At 38.5% G+C, this 19706-nt stretch overlaps 1 protein-coding gene and 1 long non-coding RNA gene across 7 annotated transcripts in view; one reads left to right on the plus strand and one right to left on the minus strand.

The window, feature by feature from the left end:
- ABAT (4-aminobutyrate aminotransferase) overlaps positions 1–19706 on the plus strand; it is a 138561-nt gene that overhangs the window by 85576 nt on the left and 33279 nt on the right. For all 6 annotated transcript variants that reach the window (XM_069085496.1, XM_069085482.1, XM_069085512.1 and 3 more), the window contains 3 exons: positions 8709–8806; positions 10377–10406; positions 11913–12030. In XM_069085496.1, coding sequence (XP_068941597.1) covers positions 8709–8806; positions 10377–10406; positions 11913–12030 — 246 coding nt within the window. The remainder of the gene's footprint in view (positions 1–8708; positions 8807–10376; positions 10407–11912; positions 12031–19706) is intronic.
- Positions 14641–19706, minus strand: part of LOC138159323 (uncharacterized) — a 32796-nt gene continuing 27730 nt past the window's right edge. Inside the window, exon 3 of the long non-coding RNA XR_011167864.1 lies at positions 14641–15200. This is a non-coding gene — a long non-coding RNA (uncharacterized lncRNA). The remainder of the gene's footprint in view (positions 15201–19706) is intronic.

The following is a 19706-nucleotide window of genomic DNA, read 5'->3' on the forward strand; positions in this document are numbered from 1 at the left end:
TAAAAGTAGGAAAAGGACAAAACCCTTCCTGAAGGGGAGGAGAAAGGTGATGGCAAAAGTGGGGTTCCTTTTCCCTGGGAACTGCTAGACTATGCAAATATGATGGCCTGTTTATCCACAAGGGTCCGAGCTGCATAAGCAGATTCTTTTTTATTATTATTATTTTAAAGCAACTAGGGTTAAGTAACTTGCCCAAGGTTACACAGCCGGTTCTTTTTTGTGTGGGTGTTAAGTATCTGAAGCCGGAACCGATTCCAGGTCCTCCTGACTCTGGGCCAGCACTCTTACTCACAGTGCCACCTAGCCACCCCTGCATAAGCAGTTTCTAAGCCTGGTGCAGACTGACTGGCACCTATCTTGACTCCCAAGGACACACCGGGAGTCCAGCTTGGGAAGCAAACAACAAATTATGTCAGCTCAGGACGGGAGGGCCTTTGTCCTTGACACATTCAAGGCCTCCTGCATACTCGGTTCCAGTGTTTCTGGAAAATATGGGAACTCAAAAAGACAAATTCCTGGGACCCCTTAACATTCCTTAACACAGGAAAGTACTAGAGGATGGGGTGCTGCCTAGGAAGATAAGGCCAAATGGATTACCACATTGGAGTGTGGGGCTCCCTGGGCAATACACAGCCCTATAACTCAACTTAGATCTAGGGACATTGTTGTTTGTCCTCAGATTGTTTTTGGATGAGGTAAAAAAGGTCATTCTCTGCCTCATTTTTCACCTGTTCTTAATTACTGAAAGGGCAGTGCCACAAACTTAAAAGCATTAGAAAAAAGTAGAAACTACAACAAAAAGAATGAACCTTGCTGAAAGCCACCCTCACCTACATCAAAATTTTGCTATTAATATTATCCAGATTTTGCCTTTTATTTGTCATTGAGCTTGGGAATACATGATATTCCTGGACAGACAAGAAATATGGTTGACCATACCCATAAGGAACAAGTGGAAGACAGAGGAAAATAAGATTCTTATGAATTTCCAGTTAGTCCCACTTAATTAAATACCTTCATCTGAGATTACATAATCTCTTAAAAATAGGTAAGTAAAAAAATTACTTATGTTGCCTTTAAAAAGTAAATTCACGGGGCGGCCAGGTAGCATGGCGAGTAAGAGCACCAGCTCCAGTGTTGAGAAGACCTGGAGATCGAATCCCGGGCTCAGACACTTAGCATCCACCCAGAAACACCTGGCCGTGTAACCTTGAGCAAGTTACTTAACCCCAATTGCTTAGGGGTGGCCAGGTGGCTCAGTGAGTAAGAGCACCAGCTCCAGTGTTGGGATGACCTGGATCAAATCTGGGCTCGGATACTCAGCACCACACCCAGAAATAACTGGCCATGTAACCTTGAGCAAGTTACTTAACCCCGATTGCTTAAAAAAAAAAAAAGTGAATTCACTTTTAATTAATGTTAAAATTTCAGAGATAAGAATACATGGGTATAAAATATTTCATATAATGTTAGATTTTTTTCAATGTATTTAGTTTTGCTAAATTTGTTTTCTTTTAAAAAATCCTTGTTTTTAGGGATGGCTATCTTTGAAGAAAGATAGAGAAGAATACAAGAAATGTAAATAAAAGATTACAAAAAAATCTCTTTTTTAAAAAATGTCTCTCAAGTCCAAAGACTTTATAAAGGCTTAAAAAGGGAGAGGGTTAAAATTTGGATTTTTTTTTAATTAAACGAAATTTTTTTTCAATTAATCTATTTTCTCACTCCATCTGCAAGAAAAATAAAAGCATAACTCTTGTAACACATGCATATAGTTAAGCAAAAGTAATTCACACGTTGGCCTTTTAAAAAAAAAAAAGAGAGAGAGATATTTATCCCTACCTTGAGTCCTACCAAGAAGTAACATGTTTCATCATTGGTCCTCTGAAATCTAATTGGTCACTGCACTGATCAGAGTTCTTAAGTCTTCAAAATTGTTTGTCTTTACAATGTTGTTATTACTGCATAAGTTTTTCTCCTGATTCTGCTTACTTCACTCTGCATTAGTTCATGCAATTTCCCAGGTTTCTCTGCAAACCTCCCTTTTGTCATTTCTTACATCATGATAGTATTCCATTACATCATTCAGCCATTTATCAGTTGAAAGACAGACAGTCCCTTAATTTCTAGCTCTTTGTTAACACAAAAAGAGTTTCTATAAATGTTTTTGTACATATGGGTCCTTTTTTCTCTTTCTTTTATTTCTTTGGGGTATAGACGTAGGAGAAGCATCATTGAATCAAAGGGTCTACAGAATTTAATAACTTTGGGGTTGATTCCAAATTACTTTTCAGAATGATTAAACCAATTCACAGCTCTACCAACAGTACATAATAAATGTGCCAAAGCCCCTTCAATATTTATTATTTTCCTTTTTTTGATCAACTTTACCAATCTGACAGATGTGAGATAAAATGTCAGAATTTCTTTAATTTGCATTTCTCTAATTATTAGTGATTTGAAGCATTTTATATGATTATAGGTATCTTGGATTTTTCATTTAGAAAATTACCTATTCATATCCTTTAACCAATTATCAACTGGGAATTTCTTTTATTCTTTTAAATTTGAAAGAGTTCCTTATATATCTTGGAAATGAAACCTTTATCAAACTTGCTACGAAGATTTTTCCCCCTCAGATATCTTTGTAATTTTAGCTGCGTTGGTTGTGTACAAAAACTTTTTAATTACATGTAATAAAAATTTTCCATCTTTGATCTTCTTTGATCCTCTTTATCCCCATTTGGTCATGAACTTATCTCCTAGCCATAGATCTATAAGATAATTTTTTCCCTTGGTCCTTCAAATTGTTTGTGACGGTCATCCTTTTTTGGTTGAAGTTCCATATCCATTTAGAGGTTTTGATGGTATGCAGTGTGAGATTATTTGTCTACACCTGATTTCTGACAGGTTGCTTTCAATCTTCCTAGAAAATTCCCTAAAAGCTGGGCCACTTCAGCTTATCATATCCTAAGCTACTGTGTTCATTTGCTTTTGTACACTATTTAACTATCAACCTCTCTAGTTCTTAACACTTTACTTCTTTATAGTACAGTTTGATGTTTCATACTACTAGGCCCCTTCCTTCCCACTTTTTTTCCTTTAATTCCCTTGAGATTCCTCATATTTTGTTCCTCCAAGTTGAATTTATTATTTTTTTCTAGCTCTATAAAGTAATCTTTTAGTAGTTTGATTGGTAGGGCACTGAATAACTGCTTATTCCCTCAGTTTCTTGTCTTACTACTAAACCTATCATTTCTAACACTATTCAAAGAGTAGCAGTGATACTATGCATCTTTGTTTTACTTCTGATCTTTTTGGAAAAGCCTTTACTTTTCCCCATTACATATGATTCTGGCTGTTGCTTTTAAATATATACTGTTTATCACATTAAAAAAAGGTCCATTTATCCTCCCCCTCTCTCCCCCAGAAATGGAGAGGAGCAGCTAGGTGGTGCAGTGGATAAAGTACAAGGCTTGGAGTCAGGAGGACCTGAGTTCAAATGCAGCCTCAGACACTTACTAGCTGTGTGAACCTAGGGCAAGTCACTTAAGCCTGATCGCCTCCCAAAAAAAATGGAGAAATAAGACTAGAGACCAATATCCCCAGGGAACATCGATGCACAAAATTTTTTAATATAATATTAACACAGAGACTACAACATATTACAAAGATTATATACTCTGACTAAGTTGAATATATACCAAGAATGTAGAGTTTGTTCAGTTTCAGGAAAACTATCAGCATAATAGACCGTATTAATAACAAGAAACATTGATCTAGAGAGTGAGCAAAATGCCCTGAATCTGTGGATTATTATTCTTTGGTCACCTGTTAACATTTTATCTGGAGGGTAACCAGAACACTGAGAAGTCTGAAGCCATATCATCTGAGACAGAATAGAATGAATTTGGAATGTTGAGCCTGAAAAAGAGAAGATGTTTGAAAGATAGCTGTTATGCAGGGGAGAATATAGCCAAGGGTCACAATTTGCTGAGAATCAAATCGGGCCTGCAGTCTATTTTTGTACTGCCTGGGAGTTAAGAATTGCCTTTACATTTAAAAATGCAATAAGATTTTATTTTAAAATGTAAAAACCATTCTCAGCTCACAGGCTACAAAAACAGGCAAAAGACCTGCCTATAATTGTCCAGAAGTGGGTAGCATCACTCATCTAGAATCATAACCAGTCACTCCTGATGTTGCCTATGTTACTTTCAAGACCAGAACTAGGAACAAAAAGAAAAAAATTATAAGGATTATTTTGGCTCAATCCAAGGGAAAAAATGTTCTCCCAAGAGGCCACATTGGAAAATATGTTCTCTTCAGGGATATGCTAGAACCAGTTATTCCTAGCAAGCTGATTGTTAAATATCAAGTGTGAGCATTTGCACCTCAGAAATTGCAAACATACAAACCAAGGCTTTTCTTTTGTTTTATTTTGCTTTGTTGATTGTCTAGAATTAAGAAAGTGATGGAGAAAAATATTAATAATGCAAATGAAACTTAAAAGTGTGTCTTGTTTCTGAGAGCTGACTGTTAAACACTCACCACTAGTTCTCTATCACTACAAGTATCAAGACAGAATCTAGATGACACCCATGTATCTAGGGTGTAGTTGAAGAATTCCCATGTTGGTGAGGTGATTAAGTCAAATGACTTCTTACTGTTGGTTCTATCCCATTTTAATTTTCCATGATTTTATGAATTTGAAATTATATGGTGAGCTATTATGTTACTGTTTGTTTTCTGGCTCTATATTATTAGAGAAAGAAGGGAAGACCAGATTGGTCTCTTATTTGAGAAGGAGGAAAAAGCAAGGTAAGTTAGTAACCTGCAAGGAAATTTTGCTTGTTTCTGAGTCTCCTCTGTTCAATATTTCTGTAAAGTCATTATGGGTTACTTACTTTATCAGAAAATAAATCTCTGGTTTCTGCAGGTAGAATTTAACAAAAGATACTAAACTAGGAATTTCCTTTGACCCAGTGATAACACTTCTAGGCCTACACTCTGGGGACATCAAAGAAAGAGGGAAAAGACCTATATGTATTACAGCATTTATTGCAGTTCTTCATATAATAATAAAGAACTAGAAACTATTCCCCATCTATTGGGGTGGCTGAACAAACTATAGCATAGGAATATGATGGTATATTCTTGCAAATATGACATGACAAAGTGAATCCTTTCAGAGAAAGGAAAACATGTGAACTAATATAGAGTGAAGTAAGCAGGAGAAAAATGTACATAACAGCATTAAAAAGAAAAATAACGTTGAGAGATTTGAAAAGTCTTGAACAATGCAGTGACTGGTTATGATTCTAGATGAGTGATGCTACCCCCTCTGGACAGAAAGCTGATGACCTCAAACTAGAATAAGGCTTAGTTCCAGACAGAGCCAATGTGGGGATTTACTTTGTGTAACTCTTATGCATTCATTACAAGGGTTTTGTTTTTCTTTTTCCAGTGGGGAGACCAGGGTTAGGAATACAGGGCAGGATAGAAACAAGGTATGAAAGAGAGAAAGAAAATAAGAATCATTTGGGCATTTTTTTAAACTTGTGGAAGTAAATAGAAGGCCAGGAAGAAGCACAGACAAGTAGTATAGATTCATAGATTGAACTTATAGAGGGTATCCCAAAAGTTTAAGTACAGTTTTAAGCTATTAAAATTTGGGGGATACACTTGAAATGAAGAACAATTTACACATTTTTATGTAAAAATATCTCTTTTGTTCTACCGTATATGTGGAAATGCCTGTTTTATTTACATCTTGTTAAGTTTAGAATAAAAATAGTTTTTATGACTTCAAAAATTAACAAGAATAGTGAAGGTTGGGATGAATGCTCTAATACAAAAGTCACAATATTTTTCATAACCTTAACTATTTGAATAAAATAACTAATTTCCCACTCCTACCCCTTACCATCCCAAGGTGATACCAGGTTCTCAAAGGCTATCTATGCCAGCAGACTTCAAATTCTCACAATTCCTACCAAGCTAGGAAGGCTTTGAGGATTGGTCAAGTACAGTCTGCATTCGAGGACCAGCCTAGTGATTGCTGGGTTGAGAAATCTTAGTTCCTAGTAACTCGTAAAGATCATCTACCTACCAGAGCAGAGGAGGGTTGCAGCTTTCATGGGTGGAAGGAATGCAATAAGCAAATCACTTGTCTTCAAATACTCTTTAAAAAAAATTACCTCCAATGTTAAAAAAAATGTGCTTATTCATGGACTAAAATAAGGCAGGTGTTCAATTTTCTACATTTATTAGGATATGTACTATTGCATTGTGTGGTTCATTTGAATATCTTATTTGGTATCCCTAAGAATTATCTTGTTCATGGAAATTGAAGTATAAATTAAATATGTTATTGTCATCTGAGTTTGGTATTGTTCAGCTGCAAATCAATTCTCCCTCTTTCTCACTCACTTTTGTTTTATTTTTGAGGAAGATAATTATCTAAGTTGTGGGGGTTTTTTAAATTATTTTGGGGCTACTGGCAGGTGATTTCTTTTTTGTCTATCTGATGATTTTGGTCCTTTTCAAAAATGAAGGATCAGGGGCAGCTAGGTGGCGCAGTGAATAGAGCACTGGCCCTGGAGTCAGGAGGACCTGAGTTCAAATTGGGCCTCAGACACAACACAAAAACCGGCTGTGTGACTTTGGGCAAGTCACTTAACCCCATTTGCCCTCCAAAAAGCAAAAAAAAAAAACTGAAGGATGAACAACATCTGCTGATTTGTTGAATGACAGTCTCATAAAACTTTTATCTATTTTGGAGAAAGGGATGGAGAAAGGAAGGAAGAAAGAGAGAGGGAGGGAAGGAAAGAAAAAGAAAGGAAGAAAGAAAGAAAGAGAAAGGAAGTAAGAAGGAGGAAAGGGAGGGAAAGGAGAAAGGGGAGTAGAAAGGAGGGAAGGAAGAAGAAAGCAAGCAGACATCTATGAAGCACCTACTATGTGCCAGGCACCATGCTAAGTACACTCTTTACAAATGTATCTCATTTGATCCTTATAAAAGTCTTGGGAGGTAGATTTGACTCCTGAGAGAATCAAGGGTGCCTGATAGTAGGGGTCTCTGGTACATCTGTGATGTCAGTACTGTGGGTGTCCCCCTCACCATTGCTAAGTGTTAACTCCCCCACAATTCACCATGTGTAAGTCTTCCCTTCAATTCAATAAGCATTTAGTAAGTGCCTACTATGCACAACGCCCTATTCATTAAGAGCTAGGAACAGCCTGTGATTTCAAGGAGCTTACATTAGACAAGGGAGGTAATACATGAGTAGAGATAAGTAAATAGAAGAAATTCAGTGAATACAATAAAACACAGGGAGAGAACACTAAGCTGACTTTATTGTGGGTTCAGTAAGCATAGTCCTTTTTGACTTTCTATGGTGCTGTTTAATATATTTAAGTAGGAGCAGAGAAGCTCGTGAGAGGTAAACTGAGGCTGGAGTTTGGCAAGGCCTAAATGGTGATAAAATAGGGAGGAGGGATAAAAACTCAAAGATAGAGAACAACATATTACTGAACTTGTCAACCATATAGAGTCAAAACCGTGAAGGAACAAAAGGGAGAACAGAATGGACTGAAAAGGCAAGGAGGGATGGAAGGCCCAGAAGTCACAATGAGGTTAAAGAATAAGCTTAGAAAGATAAGAGGCTATGAACAAAGAGAAGATTTTCAAGATTCAATATCATGGAAGTATGGGAATAATGGTGGATGGTGGGCATTAATATCAATTTTTTTCATAAAATTTTCTATAGGGGAGTTAGTGTCTCTAGGGTTTATTCTTTTAACATCTCTAAGGCATAAGGCTATTTTTTGTCCTTCATTTTTGCTATGTGGCCAGTTTGTCTCCTTTTTTGGTTACACATGTATAGAATATCAACAATATATTTTGAGTAATCATTATAATTAGACCAATTTCCTTTGCATTGTTGTTGGTTTCACTAAATAGGCTTGTGGTGTTCCTTGTGTTTAAGAATGCTTAAAGAATCTTACCATCAACAGAAAATCTTTTGGTTGGAGCATCAGAAGCAATGACATAAATTGTGTGTTTCTAAAGTCATAGGATTATGACTCTAAGGGAACCTGGAGGCCACCTAGTCTAAGTCTCACATTTCCCAAATGGGGAAACTGAAGCCCAGCAAGATAAGTAATTTGTCCAAGTTCACACAAGCAGTATGTGTCTTCAAATGGAAACTGGAAGACCACTCACTGGATTTATTGTAGAAGAGATTCTTATTTCACCTACAGATTGGATTAGATGATCTAAAACCCTTTCCCAAACCAAGATAATAAGTTTGAAGATCAAGAAGTCACCTCCTTGCAGAGAAGTGATGAACTGAGAGTTCAAAATGAAGAACATCTCTGGATATGACCGACGTGGGAATTTATTTTGCTTAACTGTGTATATTTGCTACAAGAATTTTTGTTTTGTTTTGTTTTGATTGGGGGAAGAAGGAGAAATAATATAAACATTTCTTAATTGAAACTTTTTAAATTTTAAAAAGAATGTTGAAAGAGAATGACTATTTTACAGGTTGGTTCTTCAGTTCATTTTTCAAATGCTATGACATCTCTTAGGCTCCTCTCACCCCATTCTCAAAGGCACTCTCTGATTTATGAAGCCTTAGGTTAACTGTAAATGGTTGTTGAATGTGTTACAATGGTCTCTTGTGATTTTATTATTGTTCATGTAGGATGCAGATCTATCAGCCAAGCAGCAGCCAAAATTGATGTTGACTTTGATTACGATGGACCTCTGATGAAGACTGAAGTCCCTGGACCTAGATCTAGAGTAAGTTGACCATATCCGGCATGTGTGAATTGGGAGTGAAGAGGAGAGCATGAGACCTGTGAGGCAAGAGGAATGATAACCACCTGTAGTGTCAGCTACCTGCAGGGTGGCCTGTGTAGAGGTGTTGAATGTAAGATAGGGCCAGTTTTCAGTAGATCACCTTATCATCTGATAGCCAGCTCCCATCCCTTTTTACCCCGGGTCCAATGCAACAAAAAACATAAATAATAAATAAACATAAATAATTCAGTGTTGGAATCATAAACTAATGAGGTTGAAGGACAAATTGAGGGTTTCCTCCCTTGCATCTTGACTTTGTCAATTATAGTCAACTCTCCTCTGTTCATGGACTTTCCTTAGGTTGTGTATCATCCAATTCCTTTGCTTCAATCCCCCCAGTATTAGCCTCTGTACTGCAGAATGGAAGGGGGAAAACCAAAGCAGAGGAAGCTCAGGCTTATCAGGTTTTTGTTTGTTAGCTGCAAGCACTTAAGATGTGTCTGGAGGCCTACTCACCTAATCCTTGTTGAGTGACAGCTATGATAAAAGATTTGACTGAGGAGAAGGCTGTAGCTATTGGCCCCAGTCCAGAAGACTTTTGTCCCTTCTGTCCTTATCTACCTGTTCACCTATCACAAATGCTACTTGACCTGAGCTCCCTGAATGGTAGCAGGGGTAGATTTGATATGCCCCTATCTTTTAGGTAGTCTATGTGTAATTGCTTCTTCCTAAATGCTCCAATCACCAGAGTAGAACATTTAGCCATGCTCAGTGGTTGAATGGGAGGAACACAGTACAATGGAAAGAGTATTGGCTCTATAGTCAGAGGGCCTGAATTCAAATCCTGCTTCAGAATCTTACTTACCTGTATATATACTTTGGACAGTTCATCTAATCTCCTCAGGTTTGTTTCCTCATCCCTGCAATGAGATGGCTGTACCACGTGGCCTCTGAGGTCCTTTTGGCTCTAGATCTGTGTGCCAAAAGACCTTATAGTTGAAGGCCAATACCCTTATGAGCAGAAGATTAACAGTTTCCATAACAATTCTGACATGTGCAAGTTATCTAAAGATAACTTTTGAACCTGCAAGGATAGTAGGGCTGGATGTGTTTCTAAAATAGGTCTAAAGCCTAGAGACCCAGTAACCTGTCTCCCCACCCCCACCCCTGCCACCCAGCTCTAAAGGGGTCAAAATAAGAAAGAATTTCTCCTGGGTGACTACACTGTGTTCTTTGTCATGAACAAGGTAGTTCTGGAAACTGTTTTCCTTGTCTATGTCCCCTCCCCCTTAGTTTTTCCCCCCATTTTAAGTTGGGTGTAAAAAACCTTACCTAACAGAAGATCCATTTGGCACAGATTCCTAGTTAATACTAATTTTCTCAAATCCTCATCCTTCCTCCCTGAAACTTCTGTAACTACTTTTCATTGGTGGGTTAAGTTGGCTATTGAATTGTTTTATACAAACTGTCTTTTCTCCTGATAAAGTCAGAAAAGTGATGTACCGTTTCCTAATAAAAGTCCTGATTCATTTCAGTTTTCTTCAATAATGGTTTTGGTTTTTGCTTTCAGGAATTAATGAAGCAGTTGAACGGAATTCAGGTAAACTGTCCATGAACCATCCAATTTTTGCGCAAAATTTCATGTTGCTAAATTTAAAATTTGACCATATGCTTATTGAATTACTTTTTCAAATGCTCCTTGCTGGAGGGAGTCAGGATAATTGATGTGTTGGGACAAAAGGATGGCAGCTCCTGCCACCAGCCCCAGTGAGGGTCCCAGCCTGTCTTTCACTCTGAGCCTGCCCACAAGCAAGCAAAGAAATGCAGAGAGAGCCACAACCTTTTGACTCCTGTTTGAGACTGACCTGTTATGTGAAGACTGATTTTAAAACTGTGTATTCTTGAAGGAGGTGAAAGCAAGAAAGTCAGGGGAAATTTTCTCTGTGGCAAAGTAGTTTGATTAGGGGAGAAGCAGGACTAGGGCGTGTTCCTAAGTGTCCTTTCTTGGTGTTCACTGGTAAAACAAAGGATTTGATTATTCATGAGAAAGTTGTCTTCTAGGCTGGGCCATGCATCTGCCTGAGGTCTTGGGCAGAGAGAACACCAAAAGGACTCAGTGATGATACCTTGTGTCACAAGGTCATTACATCTATGTCCCTGCTTGTTCTCTTATATGCACTTATATCAGATGTTGCTTCCAGAATTCTGATGCTTTCTAACCACTCTGTCCCCTTCTCCCTCCCCCAATCCCACATATACCGCATATACTGGGATGTCTCATCTATGCTTCAGAATGGAGTCATCTGTTTCTAAATTAAAAAACAAATGCACAAAGTTTTACTATTATAAAAATAAAAAGGAGGCATTTGACTCTTGGTGTTTGTTTTGACCCGATTCATTCTGAGGCAAATTTTAGCAACTACATACACTCATTTGCTTCCTTTTAGATTAACTATAGATTTGAAGTATATATAAATCCATGGGGTCATAGAGACATATCACATTTGTAAATTAGGGGTTTTCTAGGGATATAAATAACCTTCAGAGAAGAGTAGCTGCCATGGTCTCATCCCTATAAGAGCCAGACACTGGAATAGAATAACCACCGACACTTTCCAGTGTGGCATTTTTGATACACTTATTTATATGTCAGCTTTAACTGGGTTTGCAAGTAGGAACTAAGACTTTGAGATTATTTTCTACTTACCTAAAGAGAGTCTACCATCCTTCTAAGGGATTCTCTTGTGTATCTGGTACAGTCTGCTGTGTTTTAGACTAAATGCAGGAAGAATCTGAAAGACCTGTAGCTATGCATGATATTTGAATGTAGGCTGTATATTACAGGGTGTCTCAAAAGTATGAATACAGTTTTTAGTTATTAAATGTTTAGACTGCACTCAACCTCTTGGGGGAGAACATTGCCCAGCATCCATTTTGGATTTGTGCGGTAAAACCATGTCCTCTTCTTTAAAATTCATTGATTAGAACAGAAATTGTTCTAATGACCTTTTTTTACCAATTAAAAAAAATACAAGGTTGACTTTGGATGGACCTGAAGCTCCGAGGTTGTGATAAGCCTGAATCAGTTTCTCTCTTTTTCTGAAAGAATGCAGAATCCGTTCATTTCTTCTGCAACTACAATGAGAGTCGAGGAAACTACCTGGTGGATGTGGATGGCAACCGGATGTTGGATCTTTATTCTCAAATTTCCTCCCTTCCCATAGGTAAGTTTCACAAAAGATGGGCATCAGTGCTCACAAGGGGGAACACGTGAAGGTATAACCAGTTCAGCTACTGAAAAACAGTTCATATGCATGCTCTGTTACTGATTGCAGCAGCAAGCACCCCAGCATCCCCAGGGTGGATGCCAACACAGATTCTTGGATCTGCTTTGATAAAGGAAAGCAACTCAAAATGGGTTAACAAGCTTACTTTAATCAGTCAAGCATATATCCTTTACCTAGTTCAGGGGAAAAAAGTCAGCACCCCGAACTTCAGAGTATACAGACAGAATTATCAAGACAGAGAAACAGATCAAGTAGACAGATTTCCAAACTGTCCAACCATTACATCCATACCAAATCAATATCTGACTTTTTCAAAGCTGGGGGGCTCTCAACAACGGCTTCCCAGAGTCTCATCTGATCAAATCACAGAACACTTCTCAAAGTGAGCCCCAAAACAAAGCCTCAAATCAGGGTTTATATAGCCTGCTCCTGGCTCAGAGAATGTAACAACCTTCTGGACCCACTGGCCAATCAAAAAGTATCTACTGAAAAACAAGCCTCCCACCCCAGGCTCCAAGTGCACTTTAGCCTAGGGGCAGGGAAGATCTTAAAAATTTACAATCTCATTACACTGATGAAGGAAAATATTTCATTATTTACCAGAAACTAATAATTTTTTTTTTGCAGATTATTCAGGTCTCTTTCTAAGCTGGTTGACTTGAGACAAATCCCTGAGCTCTCTCAATGGCAGCAAAGGAGTCTTAATACACGTCCATCACTATGACTGTGATTAACTTTATTAAGTGTATATAAAGCAAATTAAAGACATGCTCTCCAGAAAGCAAAAACCTGACATTTAAGCTAGATAACACCGGCAGAGACCTACCTTGATATGACTAAACATATTTAACAAACATGTTTGTTAAACAACTGAAATTCAATTAAATATGTAAATTTAATTCAGTGCAACAAATTGATAAGAGCTCTGGATTAGGTGCTAAAATAATTAAATCCTAGGTCTGGCTGGTCCAATTGAGCAAATCATTTAGCTACAGTAAAGGTTGAATAGTCATGTTTCTTTGGTATTATGCATATGCAAATTTTCAAATTTGTAGGGTTTAGATACAGGGTTCAGATTTCACTTAAACTTACATGTAACTTCATATTAGGTTGATTTTGTGTATTATGTGACACCCTATAAATAATCCATAAAGCCTTCTGAAACCTGAAGGGAAAAAAAGAAGATGGGTATCGAATTTGACCTTTCTTTTGGCTTCTTAATTCTGCACAAATACGTTGATCTAGTTGATACCCCCTTACTGCAGTCATATCCCTGATCCTGAGTTTCACTCTTTAGTTTCCCATTTTATAAGCTTGCCTTGCTATTGCTGAAGGGCCCAACTAAAATATGATATGCAGGTCTCATATGGAAATGCATTTAGCTCCAGGAAACTGTGATGTCAATTGCAGCTGGGAGACTTGCTTTGGGGTTATTGAGTGCTTTTTAAACATTTTTTTTTCAATTGATTCCCTGCTAAATTTAAAGACCTGTAGGCTGGAGAGCTGATGAAGCATGTGCCCTCAGAGATAACACAGGGTGATGATGGCAGTGATCATCTTTGGCTATCCTCCTACTCACCATTACACCCCCACAATGGCCTGAAGATATTCCTCCTGAGACTAACTTTGCCTTCCAGCTCCTGCATTTATTGAGGACATTACCTCAAACATATTTGCTTGCCATCAAAAGATGATTAGACAATAAGGAGCTACCAAGTAGAGAAAATGAGATGACGTGGCAACTGCTGCAAATTTCTTCACAAGAATCCACCCCATGAGGGTGCTTGGGTCTTTGTAAAACTTGTAGATTCAACTGTTTATGAATTTCTTCTGTTTTAAAAACTCAGTCCATTGAGTTGAATTCTTTTAAATTAATCTCTTCTCCAGTTTGCAAATAACTTCCACTATAGGATCATAGATTTAGAGCTTGAAAGGGCCCACCTTAACAGGCCAACATTTTTTTTTATAGAGATGGAAACTGAGGCCTAAAAAGGTTAAATGATGTCAGTCACTCAATAAGCATTTATTAAGTCTCTGTTCTGTGCCAAACACTGCCCTAGATAGTAGAGATACAAAAGCAAAAAGTAAGATAGTCTTTATCCTGGGCGGCAGGTGGTGCAGTAAGTAAAGCTTCGGCCCCCAAGTCAGGAGGACCCAAGTTCGGTTCTGGCCTCAGACACTTAACAACACACAAAAAAACTAGCCATGTAACCTTGGGCAAGTTACTTAACCCCAATTGCCCTCTGAAAGGCAAAAAAAAAAAAAAAAGATAGTCTTTATTCTCAAATGGCCTTACCCAAGGTCACAAAGGCAATAATTGGTAAAGATAGGATTTGAATTCAGTCATCTCACTCCAAATCTAAAGCTCTAGATTTGTCTGATTCAATAGTAGAAAATAGGGACTGAGTGAATTTTCAAGCTCTCTTTCAGATCTACCCTTAGTTGGAAGAAACCTTAAAAGTCATTTGGTCCAACCCCTACCTGAAACATGACCTACTTATACAATGACTCTGACAACTGGTCACTCACTCTGTTTGAACACTTCTAGTGATGGGGTACTCATTATTTATTGAAGTAGACCAAAGGTGAGGAACCTGCAGTCTTGAGGCCACATGTGGCCTTCTAGGTGTGACGTTTTGACTGAGTCCAAATTTTACTGAACAAATCCTTTAATTAAGGGGATTTGTCCTATGAAGTTTGGATTCGGTCAAAGGGCCACACTTGAGGACCTAGAGGATCACATGTGGCCTTGAGGCCACAGATTCTGTACCCCTGAAGTAGACCATTCCATTTTTGGGGTGCTCTGGTCTTTTGTTGAGTCAAAACATAAGAAACAAACTGTTTTCAAGAACCATTGAGTCCTTTCAAATATAATTAAGCATCATTTATATAAAACTTTTTGAGACCATGCACAATGACTTGGGGAACACCTGATGGGAAGGTTGAGCAGGCATGGTTACCCCTCAGTTTCTTGATACCTTTGTATTCAAATCTCCAACTAGATTTGCCTCCAGATAGACTCATTTTCATCCTCGGAACTTTGTCCAGACCACTACATAGAAGATTGGAAGGCAATGCCGCATCATGCCAGGTTGGAGCTCTAGTGCCTAGGAAGGAACAGACAAAGATAGCTTTGCATAGGGTCTTCTACTTTCCATAGGGCTTTCATATCCATCATCTCATTTGATCCTCAGAACATCCTTGAAAGGAAGGGCCATGTAGATGTGTGCACATGCATGCCCACACATGGGGACGGTTCGTTTTCTCACTGGAAGACCTGACCTAAATTTTGACCCTGGGGCTTTTCATTTCCAATTCTAGTATTTTCCCCTAAGTACCATCTGCTTCTCAAGATCCAAAGACTGAGAACAAAATGTTCATTTAATAAAATCATGGATTGTTAGGCATATAGGGGAAATTACAAATCTCTTAGATTAACCCCCTTACTTCTAGATGAGAAAACAGAGGCCCAGAGAAGGAAAGCGGCTTGGCCAAGGTCACAAAGTAAGTTAGTAACAGAGACAAACCAGGTTTTGTTCAAGCCATTTAGCTTTATCCTTCGCTATCCAAAGCACCAAATAACTTTGCTCACAGAAATAAGGCTGCTTAAATTAATTGTTATAAACCCCTCAAGTTCACATTTCATTACTTATGCCTAGACACAATCCATGTAGCCAAGAGAAGTATTCTAGTCATTGTAAAAGCTTTAAATTTTTCTCCTAGAGGGCAGCAAGAACATGGGATATAGTTAGAGGACCTGAGTTCAAGTCCCAGCACTGCCACCAGAACTATCTGTGAACTTTTACAATTCCCTTTATCACTACATGCCTCAGTTTCCGCATCTGTAAAATGAAGGGGTGGCCAAGATCAGAGATGCACTGCCAATCCTGCTGCCAGAATTAAATTAAAATGCAATTTGGAAATATAGCAAAATAATTTTTTTAAAAAGAAGAGCATAATGTTAATGTGGTTTTCTAAGTGATACATGGCCCACAGGGATCCTTATGTAAGGTTTGGGGGCCCTTTGTATCTGAGTTTGACTCCACTGGCTTAGATTACCTCTAAGGTTCCTTCCAACTCTAAATCTATGTGCCTATGAACTAGGATCAGCAGATATAAATTATAGGGAAACAGATTTCAGCTCAATGTAAAATGAAACATGCCAATAATTGGAGCTATGCAATAGGGAGATGGGCACTGTTGAGCAGTGAATCCTTCACTGGAGATCTTCAAGCTGAGTCTATAGAGGATAGCCATGCTTCTGCTATTTACTAGCTACAGAATTTTGGGCAAATCTCTAACACTCTCCAAACCTCCATCTTCTAACAGTGTAGCCAGAGTGATGGAGACGTCCTTGCTGGGATGACCCAGGGAATTCCTCATTTGCCCCCAGCTGCCATCACAAATAGGGATAACAACATTATGACTTATTCCTTGGTGATCTTGGGTGAATCATCAGTCGGGCTTTTAGAGCTGGGAGGAGGATGGAGCTGGAGGTGGACTGGACCCTAGAAGTCATCTATTCAAGCCCTTCATTTTGCAGATGAGGTTCACAGAAGTTAAGTGACTTATCTAAGACCACATGGGCATAAGTCCTTTTCTTTCTGTCTCCACCTCCTGTCAAGAATGACAGTGGGCGTTTTAGGTCACCTCTTAGGTCCCGCCTAACTCTGAATCCTATGATTTTTTGGCTGAGGCCATTCACCCTCCAGGCTTGGTATCATGGATAAGATGCTCTGGACTCAAACCCAACCTCTACCACTCACTGTGTGCCCAAGTCATCTACCCTCTCAGAGCCTTAGTTTCCCCATCTATAAAAAGAAGATAACACCTATAATGCACAAGATTGTTATGAGGTACAAATGAGATAATACAGGGAATGTCACTTTGTTTTATATGGAAAAGTACAATATAAATATAAAATGTATTAGGAGAGAGAAACTGCAAAATGGATTTTGATGACGCTTTGGACATAGCTTGGAAAAACTGATCGTGGCCTTCACTTTGGAGGCATGATCATCCATAAAAAGCAAAGAGAGTAAAATGACATTAAGAGCGCCAGGTGACTATGGGTTTTCTGATCTCAGATCAGGGTCTCAGCTGTATCTTTACTATAGAAACCAGAAGAACAATTTGAATCAAACAACTAGATTATGCACCCTTTGGGATTTAATAGGACACTTCTTCACCAGAGCACACTTATCAGCCAAGACAGAGAAGCCCCACTAACTGCCTGAGCAGAGAGATAAGGGATTAATTTGGAAAGACCTTTAGCCAAAAAGAGGCTTCCTGCAAAAAAAAAAAAAAAAAGAAGAAGAAGAAAGAAAAGAAAAGAAAAATCCCCAAACCAGAAAGCTCCTTTCTAAAGTGACTAGAAAGTTCTAACCCTGGGCCTCTTTCTTCCTCCCCTTTCTCTTCCTTTTCTCCTAAGAAATGAGGTTGACTTGTCATGTGATCAGGTATGAATCTGAAATGAGGGAAAATGGAGTTTAGCCCTATATTTCAGCACTCATAAATTAATTAATTGGAAAAAATTTAGCTCAGAGGGTAAAAGAAGAGTAGGTGTCCCAGCTGGGGATTATTCCTGGACCATGGCACAGGAACTGTCATGTTCCCCAGAATTAGGGTCCATAGAATTTAGTGCTAGAAGGAATCTTGGAAACCTTCTGGTTTTCCTTTTGCAAAGAAGGAAACTGAGGCCTAAAGAGGTGAAAAAACCTGTATAAGGTTATAGAGATGCAGAACAAGCTCTTGAACCCAAGTCCTGGAATCCCAGATCCAATGATGTTGCTGAGACAGTCTCAACAAGCTTTTAATGAGTTCCTGCCATGTGTCAGGCAATGTACTGAGTCATGAGTATACAAAGACAAAAATGAAAAAAATCTCTGCCCTGAATGATCTTAAATCCAGTCTGCATACTGGCTTATTGTTGAGTTTTCCAAAAAATGCCAAAAATAAACTATTTTGTTTCCCATTAAAATGGCCCACTGGAAAAAGTACAGAACTGGAAGCAGGAAGACTTGGCTTCCGGTTCAAGCTTTGCTATGAATTAATTGGGTCATGTGACATTTGACTAGTTACTTAATCTCAGGGCCGTAGTTTTCTCCTCATCATCAGTAAACATTTAGTTCCTATTCTGTGAACCCAGGACTGTGCTCAGTAGTGTGATGGATACAAAGGGAGATAAGGCATGGCTTCTGCTCTCACAGAACTGCAGGTCTAATTGGGGAAGCATAGGAGGCATATGAAGCCTGGCAATTTACAGAACATTGATTTGGAGTCAGTGAATGTGGGTGTTATTCTCAGCTTCTTTCTCATCCCTGAACCTCATTTTCCTCATCTGCTAAATAAGGAGGCTGAGTAAAATAATCTTTAAGAATGTTTCATGCTCTCTACCTGTGATTTTATGTAATATACATTAAAATGTAAGATAATAATCCAAAGCTAATAATAAATGTCCAATGAATAGTGAGATGATAAGGACTGCTACTTTGCTTTGTGACATTTGGTAAGTCTCCTACCTTCTCTGATCTCACAGTCCTCTTATAAAATGAGAGGCTAGGAGAGATCATGGGAGCCATAGGTCTAAAGCAGGAAGGGACCTTAGTGGCCATCTAGCCCAACCCCTTCATTTTGCAAATGAAGGAACTAAAACCTAAAGAAGTTAAATGACTTACCCAAGGTCACACAAGCAGTATATATCAAAGGAGATGGATTTTTCCCCCTTTATTGCATTTTTCAGCAAATAGAGGTTTTTTCTTGATATAATATATAAATGTCTCTGGTTAGTGATACTAATGGAAAATAAGGCATGCAGATGAAATTAAAGCAAGAGGAAAGGGACTTAATTGGGTAGAGAAATACAAAGTGGAGAGGTTGTTTTCAGTCATTCAGAAAATCCACAAAGATCAGTAGTATCTTGCCAGGGAGGGTTTAAAATAACCATGATGTTGGTCAGCCCAGGTATATTTTTAAAAGGAATCTGATTTTGATAGTAAATTTAGGATGGCAGGGGGCGGCTAGGTGGCACAGTGGATAGAGCACTGGCCCTGGAGTCAGGAGGACCTGAGTTCAAATCCGACCTCAGACACTTCACACACACACACACACACACACACAAACACACACACACACACACACAAACTAGCCATGTGACTTTGGGCAAGTCACTTTACCAAAATCCCCCCAAAAAAAAAAAAAAAGGAAAAAAATAAAATAAATTTAGGATGGCAGAATTAAACATATTCAACACGGAGTTCCTCTCTGATTCACTTGATAATTAATCATGAACCATTTGCTGACATCTCTTCTACTATTTTCTCGGGTGGTCAAGATTTATATATGAAAGAATTGTTCACCCACCCTGGAGTCAGAAGGACCTGAATTCAAATCCAGAATCAGACACTTGATACTTACTAGCTATGAGACCCTGGGCAAGTCACTTAACTCCAATTGCCCCACACACAAAAAAAGAGAAACATTTCCCTATTTTTGCCTGTTCTCCCTGGTTAGGCTGGCTACATAAGACTAGGGATCTTGTTGTCTACTTGGCCTCTACAATTCAATTCACAAGCTTTTATTAAATACCTACTATGTACAAGGCACTATACTAG

This window comes from Petaurus breviceps, unplaced genomic scaffold, assembly GCF_028583685.1.
Source record: "Petaurus breviceps papuanus isolate PSGF00001 unplaced genomic scaffold, PetGlider_PUasm1.0 118, whole genome shotgun sequence".
Classification (NCBI taxonomy): Eukaryota; Metazoa; Chordata; class Mammalia; order Diprotodontia; family Petauridae; genus Petaurus; species Petaurus breviceps.